Here is a 27,560-nt window from a genome sequence, read left to right on the forward strand (position 1 = left end):
AATCAATGTGGATGATCTGGCTGTCAATAATCATTTTGAGGATGCCATCTGGGTTACTTGTAGGATGGGTTTGCAGGAACTGATGAAGATTCAGTGTGACTATAGTCCAGAGTTGATTAAGCAATTCTATGCTACTCTGGCCTTCAAGAAAGATGATGAGCGCACTATGGAATGGATGTCTGGATCCACTCATTGTGTGGCAAATTTGCGCCGGTTTGCTGCTATTCTTGGACTTCCAGAAGAAGGTGGTCTTCGCCTCCATGGTCCTCAGAAGACAGACAAAAATGTGCTCTTTAATCTCTATGACTCGTCTGGAGCGGTTGGCTCTACCAAAGGGCTTCTTCCCATCTACAACAGTGTCTGCTTTCCTTCGAGCCACCATTGCTCCAAGTGGTGGAAACAATGATGCACTCCGTGGAGCACTTGTGGATCTTATGCACCTCAGATATAAGTGTGCTCGTGATGGTAATGAGGACGAAGACTTCTCTCTTGATGTCATGGACTTCATCTTCAATGAGATTCATGATACCATGGTCTCCCGGACCACCATGCCATGTACACCATATATCCAGCTCCTCATCAACTCTGTGGCTATGGATGAAGACTTGAGTCGGTTCCCAAAGGAGAAGCACACTGTCAAGAAGGCTTACAAGAAGAAGCCGGTTCCCCATGCTGCCCCTACTCATGACTCCTTTATGGGAGATGCCCGCTCTAGTGGCTTTGCCCCTGCTCGTCATGTTGATCTTCCTGCCATGAAGAAGCAAGTGAAGAAGCTTAGTTGGTTCCAGCGCCACATTCTGTGCATGAATATTGAGATTCATAAGGAGAACTATGCGGCCAGTCGAGAGCGTTCTGAGATTCAGCATACTCAGGCGGTCATTCTTCATAAGCTCAGTGGTGAGCAAGGACCTCCGCCTCAGCCTCCAGTTCACCCAGGTTACAGTGGGTGGCATTCTTCACAGGTTCCGTGGAATGATCTTGAGGATTGCATTCAGAGGGCCAACTACACTCGCAGCTCTCCTCCTGCCCCTGACATTGAAGATGAAGAGGAACATGAGTACCAGACCGAAGACGAAGATGGTTCCGAGTGATCTTCATGGGGCGAGTAGCATCGCGCTTTTCCCCTTTTTGGCGTCTCGATGCCAAAGGGGGAGAAGTGTTCTATTAGGACTTCTCGGGGATTTGCATGGTGGTTAGGGCACAAGCATATGCGTTTATCATTCCTTTATTGATTGTGTCCTTTATATCGTTTATTTGAACTATTTGGCTTGTTGGTTTGTTCGTTTAAAACTATGTGCTATATGTGGTTGTGAGACATTATGTTATGGATTTCGGATTTCTATATGTTGAGACCAAGGTTTATTATGTGATGTGAGATGTTATATATCCGGTATTATATATCTCCATATGGGTATGATTTCTATCACCTTGTCTCAACTTCATAATTGTCTATGTCTCTTGTTTAAGCTCATGTTGGATATCTCTAGTGTTGAGGCACCTCGCACCTATATGTGGTGTATTTGTATTCAAATGCAAATTACTTGTATGCACACATGTAGGGGGAGTGCCTCTATGTTTTTGCCAACATGCTTGCTCCCTATAGTGATTTTCTTGCAAATCCGTATATTGTCATCAAACACCAAAAAGGGGGAGATTGAAAGAACATCTCTCACAATATGTTTTGAGTGTTTGATGTCAATGTATGTGATACTCTAATGTTTGATGAAGTGGTGCAGGGTGTATATAGGTACATGAATATGTGTGACTTGTGTGGAAAAACGAGTCAAAAGAAAGTTGAAAAAGTTCACCAGACCGGATAATCCGGGCCGGATATTTGCAAAATATCCGGCCCCCATTTTTTGGCTAAGGACTCGAGGCAATGTGGCTCAGTACTTCCCTGGACAGGGGCCGGATTATTGGCCGGACATTTGGCCGTAATTTCCCCAAGGCCGGATAATCCGGGCCGGATATTTTCGAAATATCCGCCCCCCCAAAAATCGACTAAGGCCCTGGACATGGGCCGGACTTTTGGCCGGACATTTGGCCGGATTTTTCCCAGGGCCGGATTTTTGGTGGGGGGCGGATTATCCGGCCCCAACTTTATCCGGCCCCTCGAAGACTCCAATGGCTAGATTTTTTTTTTGGGGGGGGGGGTATTTATACCCCCCCCCTTCTTCTACCTTGCTCCTTGCTCAATCATTGACTAAAATTCTACCAAGCCTCACCACCATTAGAACCACCTCAAGAACACAAGATTTGCAAGATCTCCTCCATCACCCAACCAAAGCTCTTGATCTTTGGAGATTCGAAGGAGAAGACACCGATCTACATCCTCACCGAAGCGATTTACATTTCCCCCTCATATGCTTGAGGGCCCCTTTGCTAGTGTTCCTCTTTGGATCCCTAGTTGTTTGTTGTTGATGTATTGTTGTTGATTGTTGTGTTGTTACAGATTTGGGAGCCTCCAATTTGGTTGTGGATGTGTGCCTGATGTCTACGCACGCTTCTATTCCTGTAGACAGTGTTGGGCCTCCAAGAGCAGAGGTTTGTAGAACAGCAGCAAGTTTCCCTTAAGTGGATCACCCAAGGTTTATCGAACTCAGGGAGGTAGAGGACAAAGATATCCCTCTCAAGCAACCCTGCAATTATGATACAAGAAGTCTCTTGTGTCCCCAACACACCTAATACACTTGTCAGATGTATAGGCGCACTAGTTCGGCGAAGAGATATTAAAACGCAGATGATATAGATGGTGGTAGATGGTAATAACAATCTGAAATAAATATGGCAGCAAGTAAACATGCAGTAGAACAGTAAGTAAGCGGTGTTTGCAGTATTGGAAACAAGGCCTAGGGATCCTACTTTCACTAGTGGACACTCTCAACATTGATCACATAATAAATAAGTTCTCTTCCTTTGTACTACTTCCAAAGACTCTATTGTTGGATAATAAACACCATTCATTGTGTAGGGCTACGAGAGCACCCTCAAGCCGGAGTAAACAAGCTCCACAACGTCATAAAGGAATCACACAAGATGCAAACACTGTCACTGTCACACCATAGAGAGTAATTCCGGAGTTCATATAAAGTAACTCTAGAGTGCATAGTAATAGTTAACTTCACAATCTACAAGAGATCACGATCATAACCTACGCCAAGTACTACATGATGCACACACTGTCCACATTACATCATGAAGGAGGAATAGACTACTTTAATAACATCACTAGAGTAGCACATAGATTAATAGTGATACAAAGCTCATCATATGGATCTCAATTATGCAAGGCAATTCATGAGATCATTGTATTGGGGTACATGAGAGAGAGATTAACCACATAGCTACCGGTAGAGCCCTTAGCCTCGAGGGAGAACTACTCCCTCCTCATCATGGGAGACAGCAGCGGCGATGAAGATGGCAGTGATGTCGATGGAGATGCCTTCCGGGGGCACTTCCCCGTCCCGGCGGCGTGCCGGAACAGAGACTTCTGTCCCCCAAACTTGGCTTCGCGATGGCGGCGGCTGCGTAACTTTTCTCGTCCCGTGGCTTATTTCTTTAGGGTTTTCGCGACGGAGTCCTTAAGTAGGCGGAAGGGCAGCCTCGGAGGGGCCCTGGTGGGGCCACACAATAGGGGGGCGCGCCCCACCCCTTGGTCGCGCCGCCCTGGCGTGTGGGGCCCCCCTGGCTCCCCTCTGGTCTCTCTCCGGTGTTCTGGAAGCTTCGTGGAAAAATAAGATACTGGGCGTTGATTTCGTCCAATTCCAAGAATATTTCCTTACTAGGATTTCTGAAACCAAAAACAGCAAAAAACAGGAACTGGCACTTCGGCATCTTGTCAATAGGTTAGTTCCGGAAAATGCATAATAATGACATAAAGTGTGTATAAAACATGTGTGTATCATCATAAAAGTAGCATGGAACATAAGAAATTATAGATACGTTGGAGACGTATCAGTGCCCCAAGAACTTTGTAAAGGCCCGGTTTCCGCCTCGAGGAAATCCCTTAGTGGAAGTGGGCTAGGCCTTCGTGGCGTTGCTCACAGGAGACCTGAGTGAAGTCTTCATGACTGTTGGTCTGGCTTTCGTAGCGACCACACTCCTCCAAACGTAGACGTACCTTCTTGCAAAGGAAGGGAACTACGGGAATCAACTCCGTGTCTCAGTGTGCTCCACTCTCGGTTACCTCTATCCTTTATCTCCTCTATATTGCATTGCTATATCTTGCTTAGTCGTTGACCTTGTCATATAGGTAAATTCACATAGTTGCATATCTAGAGAATTTACCTTTGTGTCAAGCCTAATTGAAAAAGAACTAAAAATTGGTTAGCACCTATTCACCCCCTCTAGGTGCGGCATACGATCCTTTCAATAACACTCTAGATTATATTACAAACATGGTCTTAACAAATTGGTATTCTTACAGGTCTGATGAGAACACCCTAAGATATGACTAAAGTACTCTTACAACTCAAAATTAAAGATCATAACGAGCTCAACAACTTATTTAGGTAAGCTACTACACCGCTCGGCTCTAAGATGCCTAGGGTAAGACTATTCCTCCGCCTCAGTGTTGTCAGCTCCGTAGACTATCCCATAGTCCACGCCTTCCACTCCTCCTAACAGATTAGGCTCCTCGTAGACCAGCTCATAGTCCCCTTCTGGTGTTCCGTTGTTGGTCTCCTCTTCATTGTCACAGTCTAGCAAGGGTGTCGAAAGAAAGTGAGTACAGAGGTACTCAAACGAGTTCAAAAGAGAAAAGGTGTTTGATGCACTAGCTACGACCATTGATCAAAAAATCTCAGGTCAATGCATGTTTCGAAAACATTTCTTCAAAAGGTTTATTTTATTTTGAAAACTATGTCCGTCAGTTTTCACAGGTTGACCAGAACTTCACGGAGTTCCTTTCCTGCCACGTTCGTACTTCCCTTCCTGGAATAGGGAGTGACAGCCACAATTCAATACACTCTGCAGAGGTGCGTTACTTTGCCCATAAGAGAACTTATCCTTGTTGCCATCCGGGTGTACCTTCCCGTCCACACTTCCTTGGTGTGAGGCCCAGTATAAGAACCAAGCCAATCACTGCCTTTCCCGCGACCCTGCATACCCACCCTTTTGTCCCACTCACATATCCCCGGTAGACATCTTCCTTTCATACGGCTTTACCCCCGATATGTTATGGATAATCCATCATAGACGGTAGAGCGCTCTCATCGACTTGGATGGGGATTTAAAAGGATTTCCCAACCTACTGCGGTGTTATCACAACACCTAGCTAGGCTCTATCAAGTCCGTTGATATGCAGAAGGGAAAAGATACAGCTGACTTCCCCAGAGCCATTGTAGATCTCATGGTTAACGCGAAATGTACGACGCTAGAATCACTAGACGTCATTGGTGATTAGTCCTAGATGAGTAGAACCCTTGCAATGGAACCTCCACCATAAACACATACCATGGTTCCATTGCCCACCACATAGTCATATTCATAATTGGAAAAGTAACATTTTATTTTCAATGCAGGAATGATAAATATAATACTTTTGTGAGTAAATTGATAGAAAATAATCAATATGACATGAGCAAGGGTGAACTTGCCTGGTGACTGCGAGATAATGCAGTTCGATGTTTTGGATGAAACCTGGACCTCGGGTTCTGTAAGAAGCATCATTGTCCGGTAAGGATGTTATAAAATCCAAATGATGCATGCATGGGTGTATTATTTCATGTTGAATCCCTTTCCCAGGAGCAACTATTAAGATTTGGATGATTTAGGTTTGATTTAAATATTTATGCCTTTGGCAGTAATTTATAATTCATTTAAATCCTTTAACATGGTTTTCTTTTAAAAGAAAAGGATTTAAGAGTAATAGAAGTTTCCTTTGGAAAATATTTACTTCAAATATAGAATAAAGTTTTTCTCTTTTTGAAAACAAGAGAAAGGCCTTGGAATATTAGAATTTTCTTTTGAAAATATTTGATAAACAAATATTTAAATTCATTTGGAATTTGCCTTGATTTTTATATCAAAGGAAAATTGCAAATTTCAAATTCCAAGTTCATAATTAAATTCAAAATTTTCAAAATTTGAAATTTTGTTATTCATTTCCATTTCTTATTTTATTCTGGTTAAGAATTATTTTTAATATACTAATCCAATTTTTCTTGAATTTTTGGAGGTATTTATAATTATTTGAATTTTTTACAAAGTTCAAGGGTTATTTAATTTGTGAAATGCCTAAAATACCCCTGGGCCCACCAGTCGGTCAACCAACTAGTTGAACCAGACCGGCCCAGTTTGGTTGGTCGGCCCACCGGCTCACTCCCCTCTCTCTCACTCGCGAACCCTAACCCTAATCTCCTGGGCGATCCCGTGGCGATGGTGTCGCCGCCACTCTCCGGCCGATTCCGGCGGTCCTAGGGCTCGCCACCGGTCGCTTTTGACGCAGCGCGCGATGGCGCTCCATCCTATCTGTTTTAATCTGGTTCTCTCCTCTTCTACTGGCCATATGCAAGCCCTCCCGTACCAGGCATTGACGAGTTCATCGACAAACTCCGTCGATATGCGCCTCCTGGACACGCTCGTGCTGCTCGCCGCCTCCTACAGTGGTGGTGCGTGGCTGGCACCGGCCTGGCCGCGGTTTGGCGCCGTCGTGGCTGGCCTGTCCTACCGTGCCGCCATGGATGCCGCAATGGACCTCCAGGTACCACTGCCTCTCTTACTACCACTCTCTCTACTCCATCTTCTCCATCTGCTCGAGCTCTGCCTACCAATTCATCCTATGCTTGTGCTACTGCTGCTGTTGCACTTGCGATGCTCCTCTGGTGCCATGCTTAATCCTACTGCAGCTATGCTCATGCTTATCTAGGCCTACTGGTGTTATGCTCATGCGTGTTTTATTCCTACTAGTTGCTTATGCTTGTACTATCCTATTTGTTCATGCTCTGGTGCTCCTCAAATGCTTATTGGTTGCCTTTGTTGTTGACAGTGGCTAGCAATCTTGACACTTGTGATGCCAGTGATGCTTTCCTGTGCCCTTTATATGATCTATTTGGTCCATTTGGATCAATGCATGCTAGTGGCTAGGTTACAAGTTCTATACTTGGACAATTTGTGTGCTTGCCCTAGCTACTGCAATGGTTTAGGCTTGCTCTAACTGCTGCTCATGTGTTGGTGAGCTGCTGTTGCTGTCCATAGCACATTGAACAAGGTTCAATGACTAGGATGCATTTTGTCATCCTACTGGTTGCCTCTCAGTGATGCTATTGCTTGTCAATGGATGGATTATCTTGTATTCATGTCTTGGTGAATTATTTATATATGAACTGCTTATGTAGTGTTGATTATATGCATGGATTTGTTTGAAATGATTATCTCCAATATAAATTAGAAGGTAAATAAAGTCTATGAATTTTGTTTACTAGATGGCTTGTGGTTGATGTGACCACAGTAGCCTTGCTACTTCTTGGGTTGCTCTCACTGTTGGATCATTTCTTGTTGGCTAAACTCATTGTTGCTTGCACAATAGGGTATCATAGTTCATATGAATGCCACTGTGTTTGCTTGTGAAGAAAATATGCATAATCTGATGGTTTATTTGGCTAGGAATTGCTAGGTGGTCTCTGTAGCTTCTAGTATATATGTACTACTCTACTGGTTTGCTATTTGTGCATCTATACTTATCTATTTGCACAAGAATAACATCTGGATGGTATTTGGATCTAGATGCTCTCTTTCTGCCAGCAATCCTTGGTCAGAACCAAGTGATGTTAACCCCTCATGAGCATCTGCTCATGCTTATGATTTGTGTCATGCTAAGAGATGGATTGGATCCATTGGATCCATTCCAGGTATAAGTTATACCTTGCTTCAGCTCCTAGATGATCATGTTTGATTGCTGTTGAGCTTTTGCTTGATGGTTTTGATCACTTGTCCTTCTTCTCCTAGCTCCTGGATGATCTTGCTTATGTTCCCATGTCTCTGGCTGATTTTGGTTGGTTAGTTTGGATAATTGGATAATTTCTAGGGTTTGGTTTGGTGTTCTTGAGCAAGAACAGAGATGAACTTGCTACTGTTCACTGCTAGTTGCTGGTTGATGTTTATCTGGTCGACTGGTTTGATCTCTTCAGACTTCAGCTGGTTCTGCCTATTTATACTTCCTGGTAGTTCTCCCTGGTATTGACACACATGCCTGTGCACTTTGGGTGACTATGTCTTGGTGTCTGGCTGTTGAGCATGCACAACAGCTTGTGAGCTGTGTGTGTGCTTGGGATTGAAACTTGAGCCCATCATTGCTTAAATTTCTGGTCTGCTGATGCCTATCTTGCTTCTGGCATGGTTTTGGACATTGGCAAGTGTCATTGACAATTGTATTTAACCCCCTGGCTAGTTTCTATTTCTTTGCAGGTTTCAAACTCAAGTTGATCCAGAGACAAAGAATTCAGGACTAGTAGTTTAGGATTTTTGTATATGAATCAATACTTGTAAACTTATTTTATTTTATTTATTTCATTGCTCATTTTTGTATATTGAATATTGTAAAGACAATGTAATTTGTGTGTATGATCAATAAAGCTCAAGGTTTTTTTACTTATGAGCTTTTGTGTAAATTTAATATTCACTTATGAATTATTTGTATATGTGTGATGTGGTTTTGAATTATGAATTCATTTATATGTTCTTTACTTAATACTTCTTTTGTTTTGAAATCAATTTGAAATGCCAAATCAAATATTCTCCTAAAACTCTAAATTTTAAAGAGGTCATGTCGAAATTCATAACACTCACATTGCTCTAACCCTAATAGCAACGAGAGAGAAATCTCGATCCCTCTTAGGTTTTATGCAATAAAGCGCAAAAATTTCCCTCGTTTTGCGATGAAATGCACATCCCATTTCTAAATCTACCCTTTGTTGGTCCTATGTTCTGGGATATTACAATCTAGCACTCCGAGGCCTTCACGATCTTTTGGTAAATAAATAGTCTACTAGTTCACTAAGTGATATTATCTTTTAGTGTCATCAAATGCATGCCAACCATCATGTTCTCATGGATGTCTATTTCTTAACCATCCCCTCTGAGCTTACATAAAAGAGAGCATATATAAAGAAATGCTACTCAATCAGGCAGTGACTTGGATCGACATGTTCCCCGATAAGGTATGTTCTGTTTTCATCCATATAATTTGTTTGTGAACTTCTCTTCCATTAGGCCCCGCTGATACATACCTAGCATTTTCGTTTCATCTATAGGCATGAAAAGATACTTTAGAGGAGTTCAACTGTAGAACAACTGCATATTTCACTATATTGTTGTTCCATGTTCATAGCATCTCAAAGGTAATACATTTCACTCTTGTTAAAATTAAGCAGAATAAACCCTTACAGAAACAATCATATATAAATTGAACATAACATCCAAGCTCTTGGGGTTATTGATGCCTTCTTCCTCCTGCATCCACATGCAGGCCACGTGGGCTGAGCTTGAAGCCTCCTCTAGACCTTTGAAACACCATTATAGCGAGGATAATATTGTTGTAGCAGCTGACAAGTTTCCAGTGTAAACCAGAAGACACCGGCGACCATGATCTATGAAACCATTTGTTTCCTTGGAGAATAAAACACTAGAGAGAGCCTTAACGATGCCCTAGGTCCGGCTACGCGGAACTAGAGAACATAAACATCACACACTCCCCGACAAGGCCGAGAGTGGCCAATTTTTAGTGTGACTTGGAGTTAGAGGAATAGGATGCACAACCACGTCATCCGCTCCGGAAGACAACACCATCGAGACAAACCTGCAATATACACGCAGATAGAAGGAGACCCACCACTCCAAGGGAGCAACAACGAGACGATTCCCTACAGTCCTCAACGCCACTGACCACCGACGATGAGGTGCACATGAGATGAAATAGTCTTATTGGTAGTCTGAGCACAACCTCCATAGCCGGATGGAAAGGGGGAGACGAGCAATAGCTAGGGTTTTGATCTATTTTTTTGATAGCTTAGAGTATCTCCACTCGGCTCCCAGCACCCCCTCCCTAGGCCGAATTTTATCGCCGGATTCATCTAAAACTCCTAGCCGCGGCCCGAGAAGCCCATAATTCGCCGGATTGGGTTGTTTTTTATCCGGCGATCCCAGGCCGAACCCAACTTCCCGGGGAGCGTCTGCGAGCGCCGGATGGAGAGAAAATGGCGCAAATCGCCGAGAAGACGCGCAAAGAAACCCGCCCAGCCAGTTGCCCCGTCCGGTCAGTGACACACGACGCGGTCAACCGTCGTCTCCTCGGCTTCAACGCGTCAACTAGGCTTCCACACACCATTACTCGCTGGAGCGGCAGGCCAGTGGACACGCGGCACGTTTTACCGTCGTCTCCTCGTCTTCAACGACTCGCCGGAGCTATATATTCCCTCGTCCCCCTTCTTATTCCTTCATGAACCGCCGACAGAGCTCCCACTCCCGCACCTTCCCTTACCTGCACCGCACTCCTTCTTCGACGAGCAGATGGCCGAATGTTTCCCCGGAGAAGGCACGATGGTGAACGGATTCGACTGTCGTTCCCTGCATGAATGGGAGGAGCGCCTCTTCTACGAGGCAAACTACCCGGCGCTGCCGGATTTCCACGGGCCGTCATCATGGCAGCTTAGCATCGGCGGCGTCTACATACCGCCACCACCGGTAGGCGCCGCTGCGCTCGAAGAGGAGATCCAGATCGCTCTCGCCGTGATGACGGACGAGGAGCGTGCCCTGCCGGAGAGGTATCCCGAGAACTACGCCCCCTAGGATGCGTACTCCGCGAGCGATACCAGCGGGAGCTCGCGGCGTACGAGGGCCCTCCTCCGCCGCCGACGAGGAACAACTTCGAGGGCAGGTGCCGCTGGTGGAGAGCCCCTCCGGTGTCCCTCTCCTGGCGCCGCGGGAGCTCCTCCCGTATGCCACGGCGGATGTCATCCACCTCGTCGTCCTTCGGGTCGGCGTCGCGCTCCGCGGGGCCTGCGCCGCCACCAACGTTGATCACTCAGCTCCGCGCCATCATGCCGAAGCCCGTCTAGCCGCCGCGCAACCGAGGCAGCGGGATAGTTATCCGCGAGAGACGCCCGTCGCCTCTGCGCGGCCGACTCGTCCGCATCAAGTGCAAGAGAGAAGAAGGCCACGCCGGCGGGCGCCTTCGGAAGCCGAAGAAGGATCCCACGCCGGCGACCTCCCTCGACACCGAGGAGGACGCTATTCTCGAGATGGTCCTAGCGCGCTCGAAGAACAACATCGCCCCCGCCGATCTCCATATGCCGCTTGACGCGGCACTCGCATGGTCGAAGGCGGAGTGGGAGAAGGAGGATGCGGAGCGCCAGCAGTGGCTGCTCAAGGAAGCAGCGTGGCGCCGCGCCCGCTGCATCGTTGTCCTTGACGACATCGACTATGACAGGGGAGCGTCATCGCCTCTGCCTCGACACGTCGGGACTCTAGGCCAGGGCATCAGCCGTTAGCCGCACGTGGCGCCGCCGAAGGACAATGGCGGCAGTGGCTCCGATGACGATGCTGGCGACTACACATCGTTCTATCGCCATTTCGGCATGTAGACGCTGTTTTTTTTTCGTTTTTATCTAACGAATTCGACCAAATTTTTTTTTGAACTCGCAAATGTACAAATTTAGCCTAATTTCGTTGTGTTTTTCAAAATTTTGTTCGCATTTCAAATTATTCGCCGGGTTGCCCTAGGCTCGCCGCTGGGAAACTGGTCCTTCCCATACCGAAGGTTTCATCCATTCGATGCTAAATAGTGCCAAATTTCGATCTGAGGAGCGCCAACGATTGGAGATGCTCTTTGGTTATTACCCGAATCTTGTGTTCCTTCTCCGAAAGTAGCATATCATAATAACTAATCAAATTTTAAATATCATATGTGAGCATAAACAAATACGGAGTACCTGATATGAAACTCTATTGGACGGATTGCACCGAAACCTGTGTTTAGTTTTGAGATGATTTGAACTCTTATTTGAACTCGTGTAGGTCTTCCTCTTTAAACCCTAAGCAAACAGCCTCTTTTTCTTTGTTTCGGAAAGTGAGGCCGCCTTTTGGTATCTGTGTCGGCCTCCTCCTCGCTCTCTTCCCTTCTAGGCTTCTTCTACCGGAAGCCAAAGGCAAAGCTGAGGCGAGACGAAACCCCTCTTCCCCAATCCGCTCCAATCTCCATGGCGCAAGACGAGGTCTCGGAGTCCTCCTCCTCCCCCTCCGCCTCCTCGTCGGGGCCGGCTGCCCGTCTCAACGCCGCCGCCCCGGAGTTTACCCCCCGATCCGCCGCCCAGCACCAATCCCATCCCCATCGCCGCGGGCCCCACAATCACCACCACCACCAGCCGCATCACCATCACCAGCACCGCCAGCAGTATCACCACGGCGACGATGAGGGCGACGCCGCAGGGGTGGTGGAGAGGGACGCTCAGCTCGTCCTGCCCGAGGAGCTCGCTCGCCGGGTCGTCAAGCAGGTAGTTTTTTCTTTCTTTTCCGCCGATTGCCACGAAATCTGAAGTGCCTCGTAATAAAGTTCGAATCTTTGGCAGAAAAAAGTGAGGTTTAGATAGGTTTTTGTGAAGACATAGAGAGTTGTACTGGTGGTCTATGATTCGATTGTTTGCTTGCCCGCGTTACACATGTATCATAGCATCATGCGTTGGCAAATGTAGTTTTTTTTTTTGCTTCAAATATGTTGACAAACATAGACACTCATGAATTTTCATGTATTGCTCAGCAATTTCTCTCATAATTTATCTGATGATAGGTTCTCCCCGTATTACGTTTCTTAACTATTATATGGATAACAAATCCAGTTTTACAGATCTATGGTGGTGAAATTGTACTCTGGTATAGTATCCATTGATAAGTAAGGATGGACCTGAGAGTGGTGGGTGGGGCGTAGATATAATAGGACGTCTGTTGAGCAATGATGTTCTTCTAAAAAGCTAAATTGCAAGTCTGCAACTAATTTTTTTTGGAGGATACTGTATATTCCCCGTAAATATGGGGGATGGAAAGAACTTGCACAGACTGTTCTAGGGTTAGGGTTAAGTGAGAGAAGCAGAGCGGCAAGTTTACATGCACGCCAAGTTATAAATATTTGGCAGATATATAATCCTCCATTGAATTTATTAGTAAGTTACGGTATGGCAAATAGAGGCCATAAACAAGAGAAAAATATAAAAAATCTCGTTTTATTTTATCATCGTCTACACCCTTCCTGTTTTATTTCATCTACTCTCAGGTATACTTTTTTTTACTTTTTGTGCTAGGTTCACCTTTTACTCTGTCCTATTTAGCTGTCTATTAATATAATTAAATTGTGTGTCCATTTGATATTGTAACATATTTGAAAACATGACAGGTGGAATTTTACTTCAGTGATGTCAATTTGGCTACAACTGACCATCTGATGAGGTTTATTACTAAAGATCCAGATGGATTTGGTAAGTTTGACCTGTTAAATATGAATAAAGTGCCTGATCATGCTGTTTACTTTCATAAAATCATTTGAATTTATTATTTGTGCAATATGCAATGTGATGATAAAATTCTTGCAAATGCTGATATATATAGCCTTTATCCAGCCATTATTTTTTTTATCGTAAATTACTTGTTACTAATAAGTAATACATACACGTTTAGGGTACTAGTATTGAGAGGTAATCTTATTCTTCTGTAGGTGAGGGAGTATAGGACTATAGAGTACTGACATGTTTGAAACAGGGAAAATGTTGCTTTAAATTAGTATCTAATATGCTTGCATTATTTTTGAATCATTAATTTATTACTGGGAGCTGCATGCCACTTGTTCTCTCTTTCTGTATTAAGTTTTGGCAGATAGCAGTTGATACTTCTCCATATTATGACATGATCGACCGTACATGAAGGATGTTGTTGACTTATCTGTCTGGTGATATTGACATTTATTTTCAAAATGAATATATTGATTATACTTTTGTTCTGTTCTACAGTGCCGATGTCTGTAGTTGCAACATTTCGGAAGATTCGGGAATTAATTGATAGATCCTTGTTGCCTGCTGCGCTAAGGACATCAACGGAGCTGGTAAGGATCTCAACCATATAGTATTATGTTTATCTGTTTACTTGTTCTTTTTTATATGTATATTTTTCTAGGCCAGGTATGGTTTCATTAGTTAAATCTTGGAGATGGCTGCCTTGATGCAGCCATGCAGGGATGAGGCCAAAAAAAAAAACAATTGTTTTGAAACCTGTACTATGTTATTGGAAAAGCTATCCTGTAATATAATACATTCATGCTCTTGTTCAAATATCTCCTGATCTTACTAAGAATACAACTTTTATAGGTAGTTTCAGACGATGGGAAGATGGTGAGGCGCCGAGTGCCCTTCTCTGACGTGGATGCTGAAGAAGTTCAGGTTAGCAATCTAAATTAGCCAAGTATTCCATTTGCTATATCATGTTTCTGAAATCTTATGTATTCTTTGTGCGCAGGCTCGCATTATTGTTGCTGAAAATTTACCTGAGGATCATCACTATCAGAGTCTTATGAGGATTTTCTTAGCTGTTGGGAGGTATGGATGTCTGTTAGGTGTTAGCATGAGTAATTGCCAAATGCAATGTTGAACACATCATATTATGACATTGTCGATTTTGCAGTGTGAAGTCAATACGTACCTGCTATCCGCAACCGCAAGGGATTGGTACCTCTGGACCTGCTGCTGCCAAATCATCAAGGATTGAGAAGCTTTTTGCTAATAAGGTCTGTATAATGACCTACCTCTCTATGATCGCTACAGTAGTACAATTCGATGAATGATTTCATAGCTTATGAAGCAATTAATCTGCTGTTTGTAAGATCTTTTATTATCTGTTTCTGTTGGTTCCACTAATGTTTCTAGTCTGCTGTACTTGCAGCTGCATGCTTTTGTCGAGTATGGAACTGTTGAAGCTGCTGAAAAGGCGGTATGTCAGCTTGACTGCTATCTGGTTGTTTTTCTGCACTTATCAACATTTAAAAGAACACTCTTTTTCATGTAGGTTGCTGAGTTCAGTGGTGGGAGAAACTGGAGAGATGGGCCAAGAGCCCGTTCGCTGCTTGGTTGCCTGGTGCGTTAATGATTCCTGGCCAATGCATGTGCTTTTCATTGTTCATTCTATGTTCTTTATAATTTTTTGAAGTAATCAGAAACTGATGGGGACTGTGGAGCAGATTGCACATAAAGCTATTCTATGATTTCCTCTTGTCTATCCTACTAATTTGGCTAGATCTGTCCTTACATCTGGTTTATTGGTTGTCCACTCACATCACTGTAGTTACTTACTTGATTGACAGTATAAGCCTGTCCAGTGAACATTTCATCTGAGGACTTCTTAAAAGACTTCCTTGAAAAAATTCTCTGGATTGGTATTATGAAAATGCTTAATTATAAAGTCAGACATGTGTTGACATTTAGTTTTGTTACCTTTCACTAGAAACATGGGTTGGGTCAAGGAAGAAAAGGTGGAGATGAGGAGGCTGCAGATGAATATGATCCTGACACACCACAGGATTATGAAGCAGAAGATATGGCCCAGGTATTCGGATATGCTGCTGTCTAGTCCATCCGTTCCGAATTAATTGATGCAGATTTGTCTAGATATGTTATTATTACATTGTGTTGATGCATCAGAAACTTCATAAAGAATGGATAGTCTAATGGCTTGTATCATCTTACAGGCCGAGGATGGTTTCTATGACAAATCTGGAATGGGACGTGGGAGAGGACGAGGACGCGGGGGAAGAGGCCGTGGCCGGGGCCAGTACCATGGCCAGAGCCGGGATGGTGGCCATCCAATCGGCACCCCTCCGTCGAATCACAGTGCTGAGCATCCGGTCGTGCCGAAGCCGCCTCCTGGTCCGCGTATGCCAGATGGCACAAAAGGATTCGCCATGGGGCGGGGGAAGCCACAGCTCAACGCTGCTTAATGTCAGTTGAAGCCCGTTGCCCTGTTTTGAGGGGCTGGCAGAAACAGGGGATGTTCTAGCTTAGATGCTTCACGGTTTTGCTGGTTCTATTTTGGTGTGAGCCCCTGAAACAGCAAGGATGTTATGCCAGGTGCATGCATGTATACTGCTGGACATGTAAACCTGTCTTTTGATCTGAAGGGCGGTAGTTGGAAGTACAAAATCTTATACTCGAGTACTTGACAAATTCAAAGAAAAGGAGTCTGCGATGGGAGGAGCAAATTTTACATGGTTGTCCTTTGGAACTTTGATTTTTCACATTTGCAACATCTGCAAACAACGCATAGATTTCTATAGTTTTTGCTCAAACCGTCATGTTTCTGAACATATAATTCGATGATACATATTCCCCATTCACTTGTCTGCAAACCTTGGTCGTCTCCGCTCGCTCTTCCCATCTGCAGCTCTCATTCCCTTGGGCCGCACAACCTCACCGGCAGGCTCGCCGCCAGTGCCAGCTACAGCTTTCCCCTTCGCAGGTAAAACGTTCTTCCTGCTATCTGCCTGCGGCTCATTGAAACATCTCGCCGCGGGGCACGGAGGTGGCCGCCTTGACCCAATACTTTCTCCTTTGACGTCTGCACCAAATGCAGGACCCCTAGATCGAGGTCTTACCACCATCGTCGATAGTGCACCGCGGCGGGGGAATGCAGACCCAGTCGTGAGCAGGTTCTTGGGTGCCATGTAAGGGACTTCTTCTGGGCTCTGCACTATCTCTGTCGTTGCATTTGCACTGCTGTCATGGGTTGCATAGAACATGTCCGATTGTTTCTTGGCCGAGTTGCTGCTTGTAGGAGTAACAGCTCTAGCTGTGCTTCTATTTGTAGGAGTGGTAGCTCTAGCAGTCACACCAGCTGGCTTCTGCTGCCTGCTGGGCAGGGCAGTGTGGGTTGATCTCTTGTCGACTGGTGGAGCCCCTCTGGTCAAGTTCTTCATGGGTGGAGGACCAGGTGGAGATGATGCTTTTTTGGTCCCCTCTGGCCTGCCTAAGAACTGTTGTGGATAGGATTCAAGAAGAAAATCAAGTCCAGATAACAAAAATTAGTCAAACTCAGTTTTCCAACAATGGATAAGTATGCGTAATTATAGGAGATTTAGCATTTAGTATATATACCCTTGAAGCGAAAGGTTTCACCGGTCGCGGGATCGGTAACTCCTGGAGAACCGTCTTGGAGGAGTTGGCTTCCACCTCAAGGGAAGGAAACAGAGATGCAGCTGGAGGGGTTTTCAGCCTGAAGCAAGACACTTGTAAAAACCGATTCGAGTAGAGTACACATATTTTCTTAGACCTGATGAACCTACCATTCATAGTCATGCTTCTCGGCGATTGGCACGAGGAAATCTCTCCTGCCCGTGGGAGGTTTAGACATGTGACCACCTAGTGAGACAGGAACGCAAACACTGCAGTGAGTTTCATCAAATTTGCATATGGTTATTGAGGGAGTCATGCCTGGTCAGTCAGAAAGATTATTGGATATGGATATGTTGCAGGAACACATATTCCTAGACATCAGCATGCGTACGAAAATGGCTGCAAGCAAGGATCAAAGATCTCACCTTGTATAGCGTCAAACTCGACGGAGTACATCGGTTCCAGGAGATTCATATCCGTATCTTTCTCATGCTTGCACAGCTCCCTGAAGAAAACTATGCTCTCATCTTTATCTTTCTGAACTGCGGATGGGACCTTAGCTTTGCCCATCCTAGCAATTCTCCTCATGCGGTTCATCTTCAACAAACAAGGGTAGTCTTGTTACAGGGGTTGGAATGATTAGACGTATGGAGATTTTGAGAAAGGCTCCATGAATACTACCCAAAAGACTCCAAATCTGCCGGCGATTCCAAAGCGATTGTTGTAATTATGGGAGACAGCTTACACAAATATAGTTAATCAGTTGGTGATGTCGATTGGTCGATGTGACCATTGGGAATGATAACTGATTTTTTGAGGGATTATACGCGTTGCTGTTGCTTTCTGATTGTTCTCTAATTGTGTAGTGTCTTTTTGTTGTGTTCTCTAGTGCTTGTCATTTCGGTTTCTCATCTATTATCCTACTAACCTTATAAAAAAAGAAATTTAAGGTACTTTAAGTTTTATCAGACATATAGTTGCTTTTAGATGTGTGAAAATTTTCTTTCGTGATACTAATGCAATAGAGAATATGCAGAAAATGATACAGGATAGCCACAGAAGTGTCACCTTTTGTTTTTGTGCACCATCCATACACGCGTTGTTGTTTTTCAGATTTCCGTGATGCCGCGAGCAATGGAAATGGTTCAGCTGCACAAGCACTGATGAGAAACCAAACTGACGAAAATAGTGCATATTGTTTTGAGCCGAAAAGGCAAATAGAAACCTGTGCATATTGCATTTGGAAGAAAAACTTTTGTTTATGCTGACTGCTGTTTTCACCCAAGCTGATCCAAACATGTTTTTCTTCCTCCGTGCAGCTTTAAGACGTGATGCATATCTGGAAGCAGATGCACAAACAGTTTAAGAAGGGTCGCATCACTCTCAGTTGGAGTCGACACAGGAGGGGAGGAGCCTCCTTAGAAACTTCCTTTTGTTGGATACAGTGTGTATTTCTCGAATTGATTTTTCTGGGATAGAGGATACCAGGTAGAAATACTCCCCACCTTCCCTGCAACGTCTGCCCAAGTCGGGGCAATTCTGTACGCATAAACGCTTGATGGCAGGGAGCAGCTGGAGGAGACCCTCAGGGAATTTCTCTATCCCCGGACAACAAATAATACTGAATCGCTCAAGGGAAGTGAGGCCATCCATCCTATCAGGCAGCGCTTCCAGATTTCCACAAGAATTCACAGAGAACGTCGTCAGTTTGGGCAGATCCCCAAGGCCTGGAGGCAACGCCACCAAACTTGTGCAAAACAAAAGGTCCAATTCATGCAGGGATGAAGGTAGCTTTGGGATATGCTGTAAACTGCCACAAAACTGAATCATCAACTTCTCCAACTGGGGCAGTGGAAGGGTCTCCTCGTATGGTAAACCCCTACCCTCCAGGTTGTTACAGTCTGCAATACTCAGAAAGCGGAGGCGGACCAAGCTCCGGAGCTCCTCCAATGGCCAGCGGACAAGTTCTTCGCAATCAAAAATGACCAATTTTTCTAAAAAGGTAAAGCATTTCCAAAGCAACAGATGCGATTTGGATAATCCAGATGTTGTTATGAAGTTGTTGGGGCCCAATAGGCACAACTCCCGAAGAGTTTCCAGAGGACTTCTTTGGCTTTGGCTTTGTTGGTTCTCTAGAGGCATCGTCATGCTTGCCAGTTGCGACCTTAACTCTAAATTCACAAGAAATTCCCAGGATTGGAACGGCATGCTTGCGGACGAAAAACCGGTTCCGTCATATGCAAAATAAACTAATGTTGTTAGATGTGCAAGTGAACTGATTGGAAGGCTGCAGCATCTCATATATTTGAGAACGGGGCAACTTGGGACACTTGTAAGCTTTGGGCACTTGATGATCTCTAGGTGTTCAAGTAAAGGAAACATTGACAAGCTACTACACTCTCCAGCACAATTTGGTGTCCATCTCTCCAAGTTCGGTAGCCGATGTAACACCATCGTCTTCAACTTGGGGAAGAATTGCAGAGGGGTATTATATCCTTCTGCTTCCACCCCAATGCTCTTACATAACGTGGTTAGATTACCCATATTTTTTGCACACAGATACTCAAGAGAATCTGACAACCATACTGTAGGTAGATCCTTACACCGTGGACAGTTGGAAACTGTGAGTTTCCGTAAGCACCGGAACATCTCAGGGTCTCTCATCCACTGCGAAATTTCTAAGCCACCATATCCATATACTTCCAAAATTTTCAGCTTACTATGTGGTGCCAGCGACACTAACACTTCTTCCTCATTAGAGACCTCATCTTCAGGCTCATGTTCTTTTTTGTGGCCCCAACACAACAATAGTTCGCTTAGTTTGTGCTTTTGATGGAGATTTGCTTTCTTTGCATATTCCCCACTCTTTATTTTTCTCAAGTTGAATAGCTCCAACCTGTTGCCAATGTGGCATAGGTCTTTGAGCTCCTCGATTCCACGACCAGATTCTGTGTCCACCACAAATGTTGTTAGTGTGCAAAGCTTGTTCAGTAGACCAATGTTCAGAGGCATTCGCTCCAAATGATCACATCCCAAAAGATAAAGATGGATGAGCATCTTCATTGCACTTATACCATCAGGTAGCAGCTGTAACTTCAAGCAACCATTGAGCCTCAGTGTTTGCAAATTATATAACATGGATATTGAATCTGGCAATCTAACAATGTCAGATGAAGATATCTCAAGATACCGTAAATGTTTTGCATTCATGACCTGGCAATTAATAACAGAAGGATTTACAAAACTCAACGCTCTTAATGACTTCAGCTCATCGAGACGCAAGCTTTGCGTTTTCTCCGAAAAAAATGACATCAGCTTTAGCTCCTCAATATCTGTGCGCATTATAAAAGGTATTAACAAAGTGTGGAGAGATGTTGTTGACTTGAGTAATCCACTGATTTTGTTCCAATTCAGACCTTGACATATGCCATCCATACTGTGCTATATGCATGGGACGGACATCTTTCGACAATGCTTTATGCTGAATCAACTCTTCTATAGTTACACATTCGTCTGCGACATCTTTTGCTAGATCATGCATTAAATCATGCATTTTACAAAGAATTGTCTCGTATGGAGTGCCATGGGAGTTCAAAACCATCCCTGGTTTCACATCTTGGAGAAAGGATCTCCAAACTAACTCATTGAAAATAAGTTCTCCTTTGTGTGCCAAATCCACTGTCTGCTCTTGTTGAATAAAGCCATTTGCCATCCATAACTGGATCAACATGTCCTTCTCCATCTCATAGTCCTTGGGGAAAATTGCACAGAAGGCAAAACATTGCTTCGTTTCAGGTGTCAAGTGCCTGTAGCTCAACTTTAGTATAGATAGGATCTCATTTTTGCCGCGGAGATGATACCCAATGTTGCTCTCTTCTATGGTTTCCCATTCCTGAACTTGTTGCTTAGTACTCATCAAGCTACCCATGGTCTTCAGAGCAAGAGGAACCCCCCTGCATTTCTTGACAATACGCCTACCAATAGTGACCAACTCTTTCTGCTCCTGTACACCACTAGTAAATGCTTTCCTTGAAAACAATTCCCATGAATCATCTTCACCCAGGCATTCCAGCTCATAGGGTCCAAGGGTGCCCATTATAGAGGTGACTTGCCGGCTTCGACATGTGACGACTATAACACTTCCTGGTCCACCAATTGAACACAGCAGTGGTCTCAGCTGATCCTCCCACTTTGTCTCCTCTTCATTCCACACATCGTCAAGAACGAGTAGAAATCTTTTCTTTCCAATGACCTCCTCAAGTCGCCTCCGTAACAGCTCGATATCATCAGACACTTTGGGTCTTTCATTCGTAGCCAATTCGATGATAGATTTCACAAGAGTAATAACATCAAAGTTGTCTGAAACACAGTGCCACATCTTGGACTGGAAATGTTGTTGGACCCTGTGGTCGTTGTACACTATCTTTGCAACAGTCGTCTTGCCCAATCCACCCATGCCAAAGATGGGCAGCACCTGCACGTTCTGCTGACCTCGCTGATCGAGCAACAGCTTCACCAAAACCTCCTTGTCATGGTCCCTGCCAAATATCTCTGCAGGATCCACCGGTGCTGCGTGTGTCTGCCGATACAGAACATGTGGTGCTTCCTCATGGTTCTGCAGGCCAAACTTGTTCATCTCCTCAACGAGCTCATTGATCTTCTTCAGGACGTTGCTCAGCTTCCTACTCACATCAAAACGGAATAACACTGGGCTGTGCGATGTGAAGTGACTGAGTACCTTGAGTGTCTTTGACTTGCCGATCTGCGCCTCGCGGCGGAGCGCCTCGTACTGGAAGCCGTCCAGAACGTCGTTGGCCTCGTAGGCAACGGCCCTGAAGTCCTTCATCCACCTCTTGATGTACTGGTTAGTCTCGTTCTTTATCTCAGCGTCGGCCAGCTTGTACTGAACAGCAAGCAGCTGCCGCTCCAGCTTATGGCGATCGTCATCGACGCCACACATGCTGGTCACCCTCTGGACGAGGGCATCAGCGGCCTTGCAAGCTGCGGCGCGCACCACAGGGAGAAGCAACGTCTCGGCCATGTTACGTCGCTTGCAGTGCTTCCTCGCGGTGGTACTCTCAGCAAGCTGTGAGGGAAGAAATGGGTGATGGGAAGCAAGGGTGAGCAGAGGAGTCTTGGGCCACGTCCTTGAAGGCAAGCTGATACAAGATTAGTGCTGGAAGCTGGACCAAAGCAAGTGGGGGGGTGGGGGGGGGGGGGGGGGTGTGACAATGAGATGGGGACATTTGAGGATTTTGTGTACCAACTTTGACCGCACTGGTTTCCTAAATAATTGATCCTGTACCGTCGGGAAATTGGACTCTGTACAGCTCCCGGGTCCAAACAAAAGTTATACAAGTGGAGACCAACACAGCTTCAAATCCTCACGGACGCTGAATTTGGGTTGCTATCCTTGAGAACAATGCTTCGTGAACAAATACTAAAATCCTGGTACTCATACTGTTATCGGCTCATTGCCGAGAATCGGGCTTGGTACAACGAAGACTAAAATCCTGGTACTCATAGTTAAAGGCTGCATGCATCCGTGGTTGGTGAGGAGACGAGGAGAAGGGAAATTCTCTCCCAAAGATTTTAACTTGATGCTGAGTTGAAACATGTGGAAGAAAGAATCGAAACGCGACTTACTAGTTGGAAAGGCAAGTTCTTGAATTTCGAAGTATTTGCAGAGGTCTTTGACTGTGCCTTTGCTGGTTTTCTAGAGGCACTACCATGATGAAAGGCATCGCCTTGACCTCCAAACTGAGGAGAGATGGCCACGAGATGACCTCTAAACCAAGGAAAGGATTTAGCCCTTGATACTTGAACACAGACAGGGTTGTTAAATCTGCTAGTGAGCAAACTGCAAGACCCCAGCATTCTATCATGCTCAGTTCTTGGAGAACTGGGCTCACTGGAACACTATGAAGCTTTGGTTCTTCATCGCTGTTTTCAGTCCATCTCTCCAATATTTCAGTAACCCATCTAAAACCATCTGCTTTAGCTTTGGGAAGAACAGCAGAGAGGCGCTATATCTTTCAGCTTCTACCTCAAAGGTCTCATAGCCGCCTGCGCTCCTCCGATTAGCTTTCTAGCAGCAAAGTTGGCGAATTCCAATTTTTTTATAAACTCAGCAAGGAGCCAATAGAACATGTTGATCCCTTGTATCATCTTGCTGAACAGCTTGCATGCACCTTTAAGTCCCCAAACTTACAGTACATGCTCACAAGGGACGTTGCCCATAGTCAATCTCCTACTCAACGACAACTTCATGCGCCACTGATGTATCTGTCCCCCGAATCATAGTGCAGATATGTTGCTGCATCCAAGGAGCACGCTGCTTAGTGTCAGCCAACTCAATTGGCCGAACATTGGCGTGCCCAACCATTGTCTTGAACACCCTAAAGGTGCCCTCTGGGCGTGAATTCTTCACATAGGCAGCAACCACCGCATCCCACGAAACCAAGTTCCTCACTGGCATTGCCTGAAAGAACCGTGTGGCCTTCTACACATTGTCAGCATCCATGTACCCCGACACCATTGCGGTCCAGAGAACAGCGTCCTCCTTCTCTAGCACGTCCCTGGAACACTCATCCGCCATGCCCATATGTCCAGCAGAAGCAAACAGGGAAACCGTGGCATTCCACGAGACCGAGTTCCTCATCGGCATCGCCAAGAAGGCAGCCCTGGCCTCCTCCATGGCCCGTTCTTCCATAGCCTAGGCCACCATGGTATTCCAGGAGGCAACGCTCCTCGCCGGCATCACGGATAAGAGCTCCCGAGAGCCGCTGACATCGCCTCTGACATTGTAGGAGGCGGCGTCCGGGTCCAGGGATTATGTCGAACAGGTGGCGCGCGTCGGTGGGGCGGCCGGCAGACGACCTCACGTAGCCGGCGAGGAGGTCGTTGTACTTGTAGTCGGCCGTGGTCCTACGGGGCGTCGACGCGGGAACCTCCGCGGCAGCAGCGACAAGGTCCTCGCCTCCCCGGGCCGTAATGCTGCCGTGGTGAGCGAGCGGGCACCAACGCCCGGACGAAGATGTAGCTCGATCACCCGGACTGGCATGGGGAAGCGCCCGAGGACGCTCGGGTTCCAGGCACGCTGCACGCCTAGGAAAGTAGGTGCAATAGAGATCGAGCACCGCGACCTTCGTAGCGCCGCCGTTGCCATCCTCGACGACGACTGCTCGGGCGCGCTCGGCACCGTGGTCAATTGTAGCTCGAGAATGAATATCTCGTCAGAATGAACTAATCCTAACAGCGGAGATAACTGAACGATCTTAACCCTGGAGTAGACCCAAGTGTCCAAACCTCCAATTGTTTCCCAATAAATAGCATGTTCATGAATATCATAGGTTTTCGTGATTTGGCTAACAATTTACATATTACTGCTTGTGTATGGAAATACAAATTAGATCTTGTGGCTATTTCGAAAACCGGTAGATGGGACTTCTCGGTTATTTTTTTATGTCAAAGACAAAAAGCTACGCGCAAATTCTCATTGGATCTCGGTTGTTCTTAACAGCGATGGCTATTCATTTAAGTAAACCACATTCTCGCCCGTCACGTGGTAGATATAGGGGCTTATTGCTTGGTGTTAGGAACGACACTATAGATATATTGGCTACTTTGGATGGAGATTATCATATAAAATTTTATATCCACAACAAATTCGATAACTTCACGTGGTGTCTTGTCATCATGTATGGAGTCACCTAGGAGGTTTATAAAGCTGCTTTCCTCCATGAATTGCTTGACTTGGCAAAGACAACACATGACGTGGGCATTATCCTTCGGGTAACCGTTATTGCCCTATTCCGAACGGTTCAACTAGAGGTCTATGAAGACATTCGATGCAAAGGTGGACTACTACGTCGGTGTCGAAGAAGATTCGTTGAAGAACAAGACAAAGAGACGAAGAATACAAGAAAAATCTAGAACTAGGATCCTTTGTAACCTAGTCGTATCCGGACAGATCTCTCGAGACCTGGCTCCCTATATAAGGGCCAGGAGAGGGGCTGCCGAGGACACACGCAATCTTAGCAATCTCAGCCACCGTAAATCCAGAGCTAAGTCCCCGTAGAACTTAGCCTCTCGACGAGATCACAGCCGAAACCTTCGCCACCCCATTGTAACCCAGTATTTTCATAATAAAGATCAGACAGACAGGACGTAAGGGTTTTACCTCATCGAGGGCCCCGAACCTGGGTAAATCGCTTTCCCCGCTTGTTTGATAACTGATGTCTCGTGTCAGCCTACAAGATTCCATCTACCCTAAGCCCCAAACAGAGGGCATTATCGAGGAGTACCCTCGACAATTGGCGCCGTCTGTGGGAAGCCTGTCGGCACAAGGCAGGTCATCGGCAGTTCCAGTTACGTCTGCAGCGTTCATGCTGGAGTCACCAATGCCATCAGATCCAAGAGATTCAATCTATTGCTTCGAGTTCGTGTCGCACGCCGAGGCATCGCATCCGATCTCCACAGAGTCGCGCGACAACACGGATACTACTTTCGGTGGTGTTCACTTCATCATCGATTCTTTAGGGTTTCTTCGCCTCCCTAGTTCAAACGCGACAAGTCCAAGAACTTCGGTTCCAGACGATACCACGCCAGCAGCAGCCTTGGCAGTCCTGCCTAGGAGTACGGGAGAGGGCAGCCGAAGCAGCTTTGGCGCCATAGAGGAGCAAAGGAAAAGACGAAGGGATTCACGCCGTGAAGAACATGAGCAAATTGCGACTCGCTCCCGACAGTATGAACGAGGATATCACAACATGCAGCCGAGCAAGAATCGTCTTCGCACACCTTATCTATCGGCCACAGAGCAACTTGAAGCACCGTGTTATCTACATTCTTACATCGACCCAAAGGATAACCTCGTAAAGTCCAGTCATCTACTCAGAAATTGTCGGTAGTTCCTCAAAATTTGGCAGTTCTGCGACGATCTTAGGGCCGAAGCCGCAGCAAGAGCTCACTCAATGGAAAGAAGAGCGGCACCCTACGATTATCCACCAGAACCGTACATACCGGAAGGAGGAGACAAGTACGTACCAACCGAAGTATTCCCAGAATCTCGCGGACAGGTCAGCATGATCCATAAAACCAGTTTTTCAAAGAGAGAAGTCAAGAAGTTCTCGCGAGAAGTGAAGTACGCAGAAGTTGCTATGGTCGACGCACCCGAATACATCGACTGGTCAGATCAAAGCATATCTTTTAGCAAAGCGGATCACCCGAAGGCCGTTCCAAGGCCTGATCACGCTGCCCTGGTCCTTGAAGCACAGATTGGAGGGTACAACATGAGCATGGTATTCATGGATGGAGGAAGCGGTCTGAACCTATTATTCGCCAGCACAATGAAAGCAATGGGCCTAACGGTTGACATGCTAAGAGAGTCTGATACATGATTCCACGACATCATCCCGACCCGACCACCTTACTCCCTTGGTAAAATATCACTGGATGTAGTTTTCGGTACACCTAGCAACTTCAGAAAGGAGAAAATCGAATTTGAAGTGGTTGATTGGGAATCTCAATACCACGCCATCCTCGGCAGACCAACGTTTGCTAAATTCATGGCGGTACCTCATTACGCGTACCTGAAGTTGAAGATGCCAGGCAATAATGGGACAGCAATAACCATCCATGGAAGCTTTTCCCGTTCAGACAGCTGCGACAAGGATTTCCAGAAGATCGCTGATACGTCCAAAACGTATCTACTTTCCCGAACACTTTTGCTATTGTTTTGCCTCTAATTTGTGTATTTTGGATACAACTAACACGGACTAACACTGTTTTCAGCAGAACTGTTCTGGTGTCTCGTTTTTGTGCAGAAATCCAACTTTCAGGAAAATCCTCGGAATTTATGCGAAAGGTCTTATTTTTCCAGAAGATTGACGGAGCCAGAAGGGCAAGCCAGGTGGAGGCCCGAGGGCCCCACACACTAGGCCGGCGCGGCCCAGGAGGGGGGCGCACGGCCCTAGCGTGTGGCCCCCTCGGCCGGCCTCCGACGCCATCCTTTGGACTACTTAACGCCTTCGACCTAAAAACGCACGGGGAGAAGTCGAAGTCGCCAGAAACCCTTCAGAACACCGCCACATCGCGAAACTCCATCTCGGGACCAGAAACTCCGTTCTGGCACTCCGCCGGGACGTGGAATTGGAGGAGATCATCCCACCACCGACGCCTCTCCATCGACCAACCATGTTTGCCCCATCCATGTGTGAGTAATTCCCCCGCTGTAGGCTGAAGGGGATGGTAGGGATTGGATGAGATTGGTCATGTAATAGCATAAGATTGTTAGGGCATAGTGCCTAGTGTCCGTAATTGGTACTTTGATGATATTGTTGCAACTTGTTATGCTTAATGCTTGTCACTAGGGCCCGAGTGCCATGATCTCAGATCTGAACATGTTATTATTTCATGATGATA

At 45.8% G+C, this 27,560-nt stretch overlaps 2 protein-coding genes and 1 pseudogene across 4 annotated transcripts; 1 reads left to right on the plus strand and 2 right to left on the minus strand.

The window, feature by feature from the left end:
* The first annotated feature begins 12,062 nt into the window (after positions 1 to 12,062).
* Positions 12,063 to 16,233, plus strand: LOC127316488 (la-related protein 6B). The gene is made up of 10 exons (XM_051346895.2): positions 12,063 to 12,488; positions 13,382 to 13,463; positions 13,992 to 14,083; positions 14,346 to 14,417; positions 14,494 to 14,573; positions 14,659 to 14,761; positions 14,917 to 14,964; positions 15,040 to 15,108; positions 15,475 to 15,576; positions 15,719 to 16,233. Exons 1-10 carry the CDS (start codon positions 12,195 to 12,197, stop codon positions 15,965 to 15,967), a joined length of 1,191 nt encoding a protein of 396 aa, XP_051202855.1. The 5' UTR covers positions 12,063 to 12,194; the 3' UTR covers positions 15,968 to 16,233.
* Positions 16,069 to 18,501, minus strand: LOC127316486 (uncharacterized). Of its 3 annotated transcripts, none has more exons than XM_051346893.2 (6): positions 18,364 to 18,501; positions 18,207 to 18,287; positions 17,564 to 17,735; positions 17,309 to 17,384; positions 17,121 to 17,238; positions 16,069 to 16,999 (listed from the first exon to the last, which is right to left on the minus strand). In XM_051346893.2, the coding sequence occupies exons 1-6, from the start codon at positions 18,376 to 18,378 to the stop codon at positions 16,361 to 16,363; spliced, it is 1,101 nt and encodes a 366-aa protein (XP_051202853.1). In that variant the 5' UTR covers positions 18,379 to 18,501; the 3' UTR covers positions 16,069 to 16,360. The 3 variants fall into 3 exon arrangements, with proteins under 3 accessions (XP_051202853.1, XP_071679542.1, XP_051202852.2); XM_071823441.1 differs by lacking the exon at positions 18,364 to 18,501 and adding an exon at positions 17,820 to 17,878 and having other exon boundaries at positions 18,207 to 18,265; XM_051346892.2 differs by lacking the exon at positions 18,364 to 18,501 and having other exon boundaries at positions 18,207 to 18,339.
* Positions 18,502 to 18,519: 18 nt separating this feature from the next.
* LOC127316485 (disease resistance protein RGA2-like) lies at positions 18,520 to 22,329 on the minus strand (annotated as a pseudogene).
* Between the last annotated feature and the right edge of the window lie 5,231 nt (positions 22,330 to 27,560).

This window comes from Lolium perenne, chromosome 7 (genome assembly GCF_019359855.2).
Source record: "Lolium perenne isolate Kyuss_39 chromosome 7, Kyuss_2.0, whole genome shotgun sequence".
In the NCBI taxonomy this organism is placed as follows: Eukaryota; Viridiplantae; Streptophyta; class Magnoliopsida; order Poales; family Poaceae; genus Lolium; species Lolium perenne.